The sequence below is a fragment of the Neodiprion pinetum genome, chromosome 4 (assembly GCF_021155775.2).
Source record: "Neodiprion pinetum isolate iyNeoPine1 chromosome 4, iyNeoPine1.2, whole genome shotgun sequence".
NCBI classification, from domain to species: Eukaryota; Metazoa; Arthropoda; class Insecta; order Hymenoptera; family Diprionidae; genus Neodiprion; species Neodiprion pinetum.
This window is the reverse complement of record NC_060235.2, coordinates 21,355,957-21,368,680: the sequence shown is the minus strand read 5'-3', so window position 1 is coordinate 21,368,680 and position 12,724 is coordinate 21,355,957. Positions and strand designations below refer to the sequence as shown.

General features: G+C 36.2%; 1 protein-coding gene across 3 annotated transcripts in view; it reads right to left on the bottom strand.

Annotated features, from left to right (window-relative positions):
* Positions 1–910: 910 nt before the first annotated feature.
* Positions 911–12,724, bottom strand: part of LOC124216115 (netrin-1) — a 138,080-nt gene continuing 126,266 nt past the window's right edge. For 2 of the 3 annotated variants that reach the window (XM_046620262.2, XM_046620261.2), the window contains 2 exons: positions 7,015–7,213; positions 911–5,873 (listed from right to left, as the gene is read on the bottom strand). In XM_046620262.2, coding sequence (XP_046476218.1) covers positions 5,729–5,873; positions 7,015–7,213 — 344 coding nt within the window. In that variant the 3' untranslated portion in view covers positions 911–5,728. Of the gene's footprint in view, positions 5,874–7,014; positions 7,214–12,724 lie in introns of those variants that run through there. The other variant, XM_069135037.1, reaches the window with a different exon arrangement.

The following is a 12,724-nucleotide window of genomic DNA, read 5'->3' as shown; positions in this document are numbered from 1 at the left end:
GTTTTTTGCCCAAAAAAAAAGGAAGGCTAACCCCTTTGTATTTTTGGCTAAAATTTTCGCGATTTTGAAAAGTGCTGGAATAAATTCTCTCATGCACTATTCCGACGTAATTTTGCGAGAGGAATCGATTGGGCGCAGTCCCAATGCGCTGCGAGCAACATATCAGTAGTTAGAGCCAAAAAACCAGAACCTGTTTTTTTGACATTTTCCAGCTGGTGCTCTGCCCTTCGTACTGTCTCTGCTGTTGGTCCCACGCTCTTCTCGCTACGTTTTCCGAGTTCCTGGGGATCCAAATGGTCAGGAAAGCGTCATACAAATCGAATCGGAGACTAAAAGTTTTTCGCTCAAAAAAGCAGCAAGGCTAACCCCTTTGTATTTTTGGTGAAAAATTTGGCGATTTTGAAAAGTGCTGGAATAAATTCTTCCATGCACTATTTCGACGTAATTTTGAGAGAGAAATCGATTCAGCGTAATCCCAATCGACTGCGACCAACGGATCAGAAGATACAGCATAAGACATAAGATTTTCTTTCTCATTACTCTGCTGTTGGTCACGCGCTCTTTGCGGTCCGTTTTCCGAGATTTTTGAGGTTCGATTAGTCAGGAAAGGTTCTTGCAAATAAAATTTGAGATGAAAAGTTTCCTCTATATACCCTTGTCGCGTATTCGAGGGTTCAATAATTCAAGAAACGGTCCGTCAAGTTGACGCGGAGCGGAAAAGATTTCGTAAGTTGGAAAGAAAAAGCGGAAAAATAACATTGCCTCGCAGACCCTGATTCTGGATGTGAGTTTCAAAATCATAATTCAAATAACAATTACTGCAAGCATTGCCTAACAGAGGAACGCGAAACATTTTTTCACCGCTACATTGATGATCAAATACTCTATCGTGGGATTTTGTTCCCAACCCTTTCTCTTATCTAATGACATTTATTATACCACATTACACAACATTACACTTAATAATTTAATATTTTCGAATCATTGTAATCATAATATTTTCAATATTAATAAGAATATTCATTATTATTAATACACTGCATCATTTCGCGAAATATCCCATATTATAATCTTAACGTGCAAATATTTGCACGTTAAGATTAACACCCATTGTGATACAATTGTTCTCATTGGATAGCCGACATTTTCTTCTCGTTTATCTTTTACGTATACAATGTACGCGTGTCACATGCAATTATATTCTCTACTGTTGAATTGGCAAGAATAATTAGTGAAAATATATAGTCACAAGCATTGCATATAATTCTAGATCAATTGTATTATTCATCTAACCCATATTACATGTGTATACGTATGTAACTTTTGTTACTCTATCGTAGATCTATCGAGTTCTTCATTACCAAATGCATGATACATACATTTTTATTCTCTTACCAAACCTATTATTATCGTTACATCATTTAAATAAATTCTATACATACATATTTATCTGGTTTAGCGGCCTGCAACGCACATGCCATAACTCGCATGTATCGTGCAACTCGCATTATTCTCTTCTCATTTACCCGCTGTTCGATAATACATCTTTCATATATACGCATTATTATCTAGTCGCAAGTTAGGCTGTAAAACGGCTATGCTATACTAAATTACATCGAATATATATATTAACATAAGTACATTTTCATATTTTCTAATTTTATTCCCATACATACAAGGATCCGCCATATTGTACGCTTAGGCAAAATACATTTATTGGAAAATTTAGGGTTTTTTTTACCGACCAACATACATCAGATGTACGCAATATCTAGTAATTATCGAAGAATTTCCGCACCTATGATATACTTTTTCGTTTCTCTATAATAACTGAAATCGTCGCGTAGGTAATTTTGGCACGTTGAATAAAAAACCGCGTCGTTTTTTTCTTTCATTTCTATTATATTTCGCTACATAGAACCATACGTATATTGTATGCATAATTACTGAGTACATAAAATTATCCAGACTTTATCATTATTATTATTATACGTGTGTTTGGCATCATGCGGCTGTTTTAAGAGATGTGTCGCTAAAGTGTTGCACAATTGGCGATAGCTCAATAGTTCAGATATTGCATACACCAACGGTTTTACTGTGCTTAGGAACTTGGATTACTCGGTGACTGATTTGAGATGAATTGTATATATGCTTTTCCTTGTTTTTTTGATATCAAGAAAATCAATGCTGACAATTTTTCTTTCTGTTTCATTTCTTAATTCGCTCTATTTCATATACGAAGCGGAATACCGTTTTCTCTATTATCTGTCCACTTTGTTTTTTCTCTCCTTCCCTACCTCTAACGATTTCTTACGTACGTTTCCGTTATTATTCATGATTTCCGATCATTGAATGGACAGGACGTATTGCAACTACTCTTTCAAGCATAAGTTAATTATTCCGAATCGATTTGAAACTAAGAAAATACGCGCCACTTGAAACTTCAATTAAGGGGATAGACTTTGCTGACTATAGCCCGTATTTCGTATACCAGAAATATATAATTAATCATAACAATAATAATAATGGTAATAGATCCAAAACTTAAGTGAGTGTAGTAGATAAATTCATTTTTTTTTTCATTATAGTATAATACTGCGTTTACAACTGTACACAAGAAACAATGTAAATTAGTAATATACTTATATACGCGTGAGTAAATCACGCCTTAATGTATTGAATTAAATTACATTAAATTAACTGTCATATTATTACGGTACAATATATAATATAGTACGTGTATAAAATTAATTTTAAACGCAAGTAGGTACTCACAGTATATTATAAACGTACGCGTGCTTTATAGACATATTGTAACCACAAGAGTAATAACTATTACATAGGTTGAGGTTTATACATTTATATACCTAAACCACTTATCGTAGAACTTCTTTTTTTTGGAAATTATGAAAATCACTCTATACGGATATAATATTGTATATTGATGTATAAATATATACGATATTTCGCATATAAATAATTCTTCTTAGTGTCTATAAAATTGAACTGTTCTATTAGCTACATTTTTTCATATTAGTATATTGTTACTATGCCGCTAACCATAATGATAATAATTATAATGATAATATTAATAACAACTACCGTCAGTATTATGTTGCTGATGATTAAGTATTATTATTTTTGTAATACGATTATGTGTAATATTAAACAGGTATGTAGAGAATATTTTACAAGGGAATCAAAAATCTATGTATAATGTGATAAAATGTTCGTACGCTCGGTTCAAGCGTGTGATATAATTATATTTATAGTTAATACACACAACAGTGTGATAGTGTGATATATATATATATATATATATATATATATATATATATAATATGTATACCTACTTACATGTATAATAAGAACAAATAAATAAATTGAAATGCTATTTGGACAGAACAGAGAAAATTGCATTAAAAAAAACCTTGTGCCTTTTACTTTAGATGATAATACAGTCTCGGGATTATTACATACGAATAATATGCATGTATTATTCTACGTATAGATTCGGCAAAATTTGTGCAGTATAATATAATGTATAATCAATGGCGCGGTGCAAATTAGGACAAATATAATTCATTATAACGGTGTGATAAATACAATGCCGTTTCAAACACGTTTGTCGGAATAATGAATGATATATTATCAAAAATTATAATATTGGAAACCATGCAGTAGGAAAAGTAAACGCGAACGAGGAGAAAAGGCTGGATGTATATTACGTATAAACCCTAAGGGTGTAATTCAATATCCGGAAATAAAAATTGCGTGGAATTCATATTTTCCAAGACGAATGAAAAAAAACATGCAACTTTTCAATGGCTCATAAAAAAATTGGGTAGACTCGATAATTTTTACGGTCATATACGAGTGTTTAATTTAGGAGCTTGTAATGCAGAGAAAGAGAGAAAGAGAGAGAGAGAGAGAGAGAGAGGGTGGGAGCGATAAAGAGGGGTTCCAGGGATGCAAAGAGGAAGTTTGTGATTCCAGAGGTTCGGATCTATCCTTCGGTGAATTATGCGCATAATGCCGCGTTTACACCGCAAATATCGACAGCGCAAGGCGCGAAAACTTGGCAAAGTAAATCACGAAATAACAAATTAACCAGGCTACGTCTATGAAGAAAACGATCGCATAGTCCTAATTTATGCATATTTTCTGCTTCCCTTTTTCGCAGCTCGGCATTTTTGCTTTCCCACGTCGTTGCGTAAAACCGTATTACGTAGCTTTTATAATATTCCAATATAACTTGCAGTTCGTCGCAATCAAATCTTTTTATCTGTTTATTGTTTTCTGTACTTTGCGTTTCGATGTTAGATTTTCGACATATATTAAGAATATGAATCAAACCACCGGCTGTTAAGAGAAAAATGGAAAAATTTCGAGAATTGTTATTATTATCATTATTATTATATACTTCACATTCGGCGAATAAAAGAAAAAAAAAAAATATATATACACGCGCACACACACATGCATACATACATACATCGACTGAACAGATTTGTTCCGAATTAATATCTTCTCATATATACTTCCGTTATTATAAAGTTTGAATTGCGATTAATAATAAGGGTAGATTATTATCTCAATAAACATATGATATATATATATATATATACATATACATCATATATATATATATATATACACATACATGTACGTATACGTAATAGAAACATAGAAAATTCGATAAATAACTATAATATCAGATCTTAATATAACATGATATTATTTTACGATATTACATTACATATTACATTATACATATAAGTACCTACATTATACGCTGCACGCGCGCTAAGATGCAAGGGAAAAACATATAATACACAAAGCTATATAATAATAATAATAGTAATAATATTAATAATAAGAAGAATAAAAAGAAGAAGAAGAAAAAGAAAAAGAATAAGAAGAAAAACAATAACAATAATAATATGCATAAAAAACGTTAAATCGAATAATATATACGAAGTGAATTCTGAACGACTGAATGGTCCATCGTCTGCTAAAATTTAATGCGCACGCGCTACAATCCGAGAGCAGCTGTTTCCCACGGTGACCAGCCGTCATAAATTTAAACGACACTTGGTGGCGATTTATGTAACCTCGAAAATGTTGATAGTTGTCGTTATTGAGTACAACTGCCAGCGAAAACTGTTTAAAATTGTGAGGTTACGGTTATGACGGTTGGTCACCCTGGCAAACAGCCATTCTCGCATTGGAGTGCGTGCGCACTGAATTTTAGCAGATGACCGACCATGCAGTCGTTAGGAATTCACGCCGTATAGATGTATTTAACGTGTCAATGTAGTTGCACTTATGCAGACACCAAGTGTTGGGGGAAAAAATGGGCGAAACGTCGACATGTTTATTTATTATTGCACTGCAATTGTCGTTATCTTTATTATTACTATTATCATTATTATCATATGATTGTTGTTATTATTATTATTTGGAAACGCGTATGCAGGGAAAATACGGGGCTGAGTGATGCTGCGTTTTGCGTATTATTTTTAGAGTTCACGTTGACCGTTGACATTCATATTATATTATATATTTGTAGGTGTATGCGTGTGTGTGTGTGTGTGTGTGTGTGTGTGCGTGTGTGTGTGTAGCCTATGTGTACATATATAATATATGGCGCGATTTTAAATTACATATAAATAGGATTAACGTAATTTTTATTCTTCGTCCCGAGAATATGACTCTGGAAGGATATTCAATGACAAGATCTCGCTCGTCGTTGAAAACGACGCATTCGACGGTGCCACTCGTCGCGCCATTCTATTACAATTGACCGTTGCGTTGCCGTCAAAGCTCCCTGACGTCCACCGTCGTTCTCTCGACCCAGTATCAAATAGGATCTGAAATTTTAGGGATATTGAATAAACATGCGTTGAAACACTTAAGCTCTAAGCTATGAATTATAGACGTACGAAATAATTAGAACGGTCTTGCAGCAAAGCCGAGATTATAAATAGAGTTCAATCAGGTTGAATCAATATTTCATGTAATATCACATTATGTAGAAAGTAACAAAAATGCAGCGAATTTTTATGGAATAAGCTCATTAAGCGTCAAATTTTAAAACACCATACAAATATTTTGACCTTCGAGATAATCCGGAAAAACTGTCGTTATATGATATAAAATTTTTATCTGTAAATGTGTAATTTACGAATCGTCTGAAGATTAATTATTGTTTAAGTAAGATTTTTGATTGACTGGAAAAACAACTTTTGTAAAATCTATACAGTTTGCACATAAAGAACTGATTTTTTTCGATATATATATTCATGTTATTAAAAATTTATGTCACGTAATTTGTGTAGTATTCATTGCCATTCATTGAAATTGGACGAACCATACCAACTTTGTATTATCAAATGGCGCTCGATACTGTAACTCGTGTGAAATTGTCTGGTTATAACAGCAATGTTACATCCTGTTTGTTTCGTGATATTTTGTAAAACTGGTTAATGCGGTGTGAACAACCGAAATCACATTAACAATAAATTACAGTTACTTATACCGCATTTTCTTGTTACTTCAACGACCTAACCGTTAATATTGTAACGATACTCGCTGTAGAATTTTTCAGTAACTATACGGAATAAAATTTATCTCAGTGTTTCTAAACTTTTGAAAAATTTATTTCGGTTGCTGAACCAAACAACAAGCTTCCGTTTCCAAATTTATCCATACCGCTACTTTTTCTCGTGCAAATATGTAGCACGAGAATGTCTGTAAAAACCGATCAAGGATGATTTGAGAAAACATTTAAATTCACCCCGCGAAAGAACTGAAAACCGAAATTCCGAACAACAGTGTGTAAAAAGTAAATGCGTAAAGGATTTGAAATCCTTCAGAGTGTTGATCTAAAATCAGGTTCCGAAGCATCGCGAAAAGCGTATCGGGGCCGGAAATCGATTCCGAGTTACACTCGAGCATGCAGAACGGGAATGAGAATAAGAATGAGAATAAGAATGGAATGGGAATGCTCACTTGTTGGCCTTGACCTTCGGACACTTGCAGGCGAGATCGGCGGCGTGGACGTAGAGGGCCATAGGGCCCCGACGGAGGCGAGATTCTCGGGCCCGTTTGTAGACGCTCTGGACCTGAATGGTGAACCGGACCCATTCCGCCGACCCAGAACCTCCAGCACCATTCTCCACGTGTCTGTCCGTCACTTTACCCATGATGGCTGAAAACGTACGTTAATTGTAACTCCTCGTCCATCATCCTTTATCACTATCATCATCATGTTCATTATGCCTATAATATATATACAAGTGAAATTAGTCATTATCGCAATAAAATTTCACGATTCCCATAGGAATTTGGAAAAAAGAGAATACTGCAGCAGGATCATTTACAGATTATATATTTTTTGATCGAATCGATTTTTCTTTACAAGATGACGATCAGATTTATTTAGGTTCTTAAACCTCCGCCGGCCAACATGGACGATATCGTCCACTTTGACTTTCTCACTTATCGGTATCTCGGGAATTTTTCACCGTTTAACAATTTCTACTGATTAACTAATTCAAAATTTTTTAATGGAACGTCAAGTAGGCACTGAAACTGATTACCTGAATTTTTTGGAAACTTTTGAGAAGCCCTAAGTGGGGGAAAAAGAGGCCAGGACGAAATCGTCGATGTTGGCAGGCAGCGTCAGCAAAGAAACACATGGCCGGCGGAGGGTTAAGGGAGCTTTCCAGTGTGAAATTTTCAAAAAATCGATTTTTTTTTTTTTGCTTTATCGAATAGTATACACTCTTCCGAATATTCCCTGAAATTTTCATGCCGAAATTCAGATTATTTCGGTTACTGTACAGCATTTCTTGGTAGAAGGCAACGGAGCGCTACAGCTGCCGCGTCGGCCGTCTGCCCGTGCGACTGTTATTTCTATTGTCTCGTTCCTACCTGCACGTACATGAACTTGGCTCGCCAATTGTCGAAAATGTGAATTCGGACTATTGCATAATTTGCCGTTAATTAGTCGTAAATTAGTCGCGCAATTTATTTTTTTGTCGCACTCAATTTTGAAAAAAAAAAAACGGATGGCGTGCTAACTTTTCAAAAACTTAGCGCGCCATCCACCAAAATAACGCACAGCGAGCATCATTCGTAATTCTGACTTGGTTGATAATTTGCCAGAAATAAGCCGCAAATTAGTCGTCGAACTTTTGTTTTTGTCGCACTCAATTTTCAAAAACAAAAGCGGATGGCGTTCTGATTTTTCAAGAATTTAGCCCGCCAACTACCAAAATAACGCACAGCGAGCACCATGAGTGATTCTGATTAGGTTGATAATTTGCCGCAAATAAGCCGCAAATTAGTCGTCGAATTTTTGTTTTTGTCGCACTCAATTTTCAAATACAAAACCGGATGTCTTTAGAATTTAGCACGCCATCCGCTTTTTTTTTTTTAATTGGGTGCGACAAAATAATAAGGCGTGACTAATTTCCGGCTAATTGACGGCAAATTATGCAATAGTCCGATTTCATATTTTCGATAATTAGCGAGCCAAGTTCATGTACGTCCTACCTGCTCGTCGTTCAGTTCGATTTCGACATTCAAAATGGATAGATGTACGAAAGAGGAATGTGCGTGGCAGGATAGAAAAGGCTCGAGAAGCGGACATCCGCGAAATAGACGAAAAAGATCCGGTGGTTTCAAGGGAACAAATCGACACGATATCGAAACGAATCTAACGTTTGCGAGCACTTCGGCAGCAAAAATCTTGAAAAAGAGTCCAGAGTTTGAAGTCCGAATCGATCAAACGTTTAGCTACGTGATTTTGGAGTTCTTTTTGGTTTTCGGCGCTCTTCAGGAACTGTTGAAGTGCAAAAAGTGTAATAGCGACGTGAAGTTTTTTAAAAAATCGATTCGCGGATTGGGCTTTAAAATTTGTGTTCAGTGTTCGTGTCCAGATCCGGCCGAGATAGATTCTTGTCCTTTGATAAAAAATGCTTATGAAATCAATCGTCGTTTCTGCTTTGTCATGCGATTGGTCGGCATCGGCATAAATGGCATTAGAAATTTTATCGCCTTGATGGATTTAACTGCAAACTTCAATAATAACACCTATTATGGAATCGTAAAAATCCTGCAGATTGCAGCGAAATCAATATACGAGGCCGTCGTGAAAAAAGCAGGTACCGAAGAGAAGGAAAAAACTTTGGAAGCAGAAAATCGGGGCGATATTCTGACGGTGTCCGGTGATGGATCGTGGTCGAAACGCGGTTTCACGTCGCGCATGGGTATCGTGTCCGTGATTGGAAAATATACCAACAAAGTTTTGGATGTTGCTGTCAAATCAAGCTTCTGCAAGGCTTGTGTATTCTGGAAAGGACAAGAGGGAACAACCGAGTACGAGGCGTGGTCTGAGACGCATGAATCCGAATGCAACGTCAATCACGAAGGCAGCGCGGGAAAAATGGAAGTCGACGGTATAATCGAAGTATTCAAGAGATCAGAAGAATTGCACAACGCGAAATACGGTTTCTATATAGGAGACGGCGATACAAAAACATTCAAGATGTTATTAGAAGCCAAGCCGTACGGTGACGATTTGACGGTAAAAAAAAAGGAATGCGTTTTGCACGTGAAAAAGCGAGTATATAAAAGGGGAAACGAAGCAAGAAAAAGGTTAGTTCAACTAAAAAAGGCCAAAAATCAAATCGAAGACAAGGCAATGGAGAGTGAACCGAAAAAAAAAGGATCTCGTTCGAGTTCTCCGAAAACTAAAAAAAATCAAACAAAAAACACTGCTGTTGAACCGAAAAGAGCGCAATTGACGTTAAAATTATTGACAAATCTCTCGGAATATTATGGCTTGGCAGTTCGTCGAAATTCCAATTCCGTGGAAAATATGAGGAAAGCCATATGGGCTACATTTCATCACAAAAGCTCAACTGATGAAAATCCTCAGCATGAGTATTGCCCTCCGGGAGAAGATTCGTGGTGCGAATGGCGCAAGGCCGAGGCCACAGGAGAGGAGTACACCCATCCACCAGCACTCGACGAAGACGTACAACAAGTTTTAAAACCGATTTACGATGATCTAACAACGGAGGATCTCTTAGAACGATGTACGGGCGCGAACACTCAAAATAATAACGAGAGCTTCAATCACTGTGTGTGGCAACTAGCCCCAAAGCACGTATTCTGCGGCAAGCAGATAGTAGAAATCGCTACGCAGTGTGCTGTGTGCACCTTCAATGAAGGTTACGACCCAATTTTAAAAATTTTGGAGACGATGGGATGCACGATAGGGCCGAGCGCCGCAGATTTCGCCGCTAAATACAAGAATGCGCGCATCACCCAAGCAAACCGCCGGGCGTCCCTGGATAGCAAAGAGGCGAGGACAGCTCGTCGGATTGAACAATCCATTGAGCACGATCTTTTCGAAGAAGCAGAAGGGATATTGTATGGACCTGGCATCGCTGATTGACCGTAAGTAAACGATTTACCTAAAATTTCCTCACTTGAAACTTTGAACGCGTTTTTCTCGAAACAGCATTTTTCAAAACGGTGGCCAACTTGGAGGGCAGAGTTTTAAAGCTATCGAGTTGAATTTTTTACACAATATTCTTAACGTCATTGTTTATCGTGCTATGGAAGCTTTTTTTTTTTTTTTGACATCTTCCTATTTTTTTGTAAAAAAAACTGCCAAAAAAAAATGCTAAAATCGATACTTTTTGTTCAAACCGGCGCCATTTTTGCAAAAAAAAAAAAAAAGAAAAAAGCTTCCATAGCACGAAAGCCAATTATATACCGATCAATAATCTTTTTGTGTTTTTTGTCTCAGATCAAAATTGTGACCCCCAATGTGGCCACCACATCCAAGTGCATTTTCTGCAACAATTGTTTCATCATTTTTATAGATACTAATTAATAAATAAATCGATCTTTAAAAAATTGTTTTGTATTCTTCAATACCCAATTAATATACAAAAAAAAAACCAGACCGATTAGATTATTTTTTCTTTAAAAAAAAAAATCGCGAAAAACAGCGATTTTTCGGGCTGTCACACTGGAAAGCCCCCTTAAGATACGGAGATTGTGCGAAAATATGAATGTTTTTATAACCACACCCGTATTCATGCCCACGGACACACCAATGATATACGGGAAATCAAAGGTTTTATAATATTCATGAATAAATCTGAATCTGAAATCCGGATCGAGTGTATCTTCAAACGCTTGTTCCATAAAAGGATTTCGTTGATTATAAATGGTATTCGATACTTTGCAAATTAATTATATACTGGATGTTCGGTTCACAGTGTAGATACAATTAGAGGTATAGAAATAATTATTTTATACTTACAATCAATTCGGATTACTTCAAATCAAACCAAAATTTCCTCGATTCGAATAAATTTACAATTAAATTTAATCCAATCGTCTGACGTAGATTAGAAACAAACCAAGTATTGTGGAACAAATAAAATGTGATGTAGATAGAATTGTTTCCAATTACAACTATACCCCATATTGTTTTGTTTTCTTTTCTGTTCTTTTGTGGTTACTTTTTTTTCTTCTAGCTCGGCATAAAAAAGATATCCTCATTACAAACGAACCTGAAATTCCGTATGACATCGAGTCTGTTTTTCCTCGATGGTTTTGATTGCGTCAGAGATGAACTAACGATCGTTATTGTAATAAATTACGCATCTCTGTGAACGATCCCTTTTTCTGTGCGTCTATAAACGTATATATAATCCATACCTAGAAGAAGCTTGCGCGATTCGATAAATAGACTAATGATGGAATTTCCAATCCCTGCAGAGCAACTGAATCCGATTCAAATGTATATATATATACGTATATGCAGGGTAGAAATTAGTGGACATTAACCGACGCCGGGTTGCGCCGATGATCTATGGATCGCAATGCGTGGGCGTTGCAGGATATATTGGCGAATGTAACCGCATCGCGTCAGCGATAATTTCGTTAATTCATTCGTCATTCCTACGTTACACGATAAATTCTAGAGGAGAGCAATTGGCCAGCTCGCCTAGTGGGATGATTATGATGATGATCGTCATCATCACCATCACCACAGATTAATTTATACACATGATTCCAATTTATCGATGCTGATGCAGCCTCGCAAGCATCGTATATTCCGACGATACGCGCTTGTCGCGTCGTTAAAATAATACCGGATCATCCTTTCGAAGGTTTTTGACGTCATTGGTTCGAATTAATAACCACACTGGAATTTGATCTACCGCAAAATTTCAGTGAAATTGTATATCGTAAGAGTTACAACGAAACAAGCATTCAATCTGTTAAAATGATAGAAATTTTGTCAAGTTCTTCAAAACTTGATTATAAATTTCTACACGTCAGGTATACAGCTGGACAATATTTAAAATCATAAGTATAATCAAGTGGTTCAAAAGTTTTTCTGCTCTTATACAAATTGACATTTTTTCCCGATGTTAGAAATAATATTTGAATCGTGGAAAAAAATAAATAAAAATTACCATCGCGAAACCAGCTGTGGTGAAAATTTCCTAACTACCAAAGCAGAGATCGAAATTTTTTTTACTTCCTTCATTTGAATTGGAAATATTTCGAGGAGCGCACGATTCGCGGCGAAAGACGGTCTGCGAAATCCGGGGCTAAAATTTCACGGTGCCGGTTTGCTATTCCGGGGCGAGAGACGCGTTTGAGCCGTTCGGACCTCGGGAAG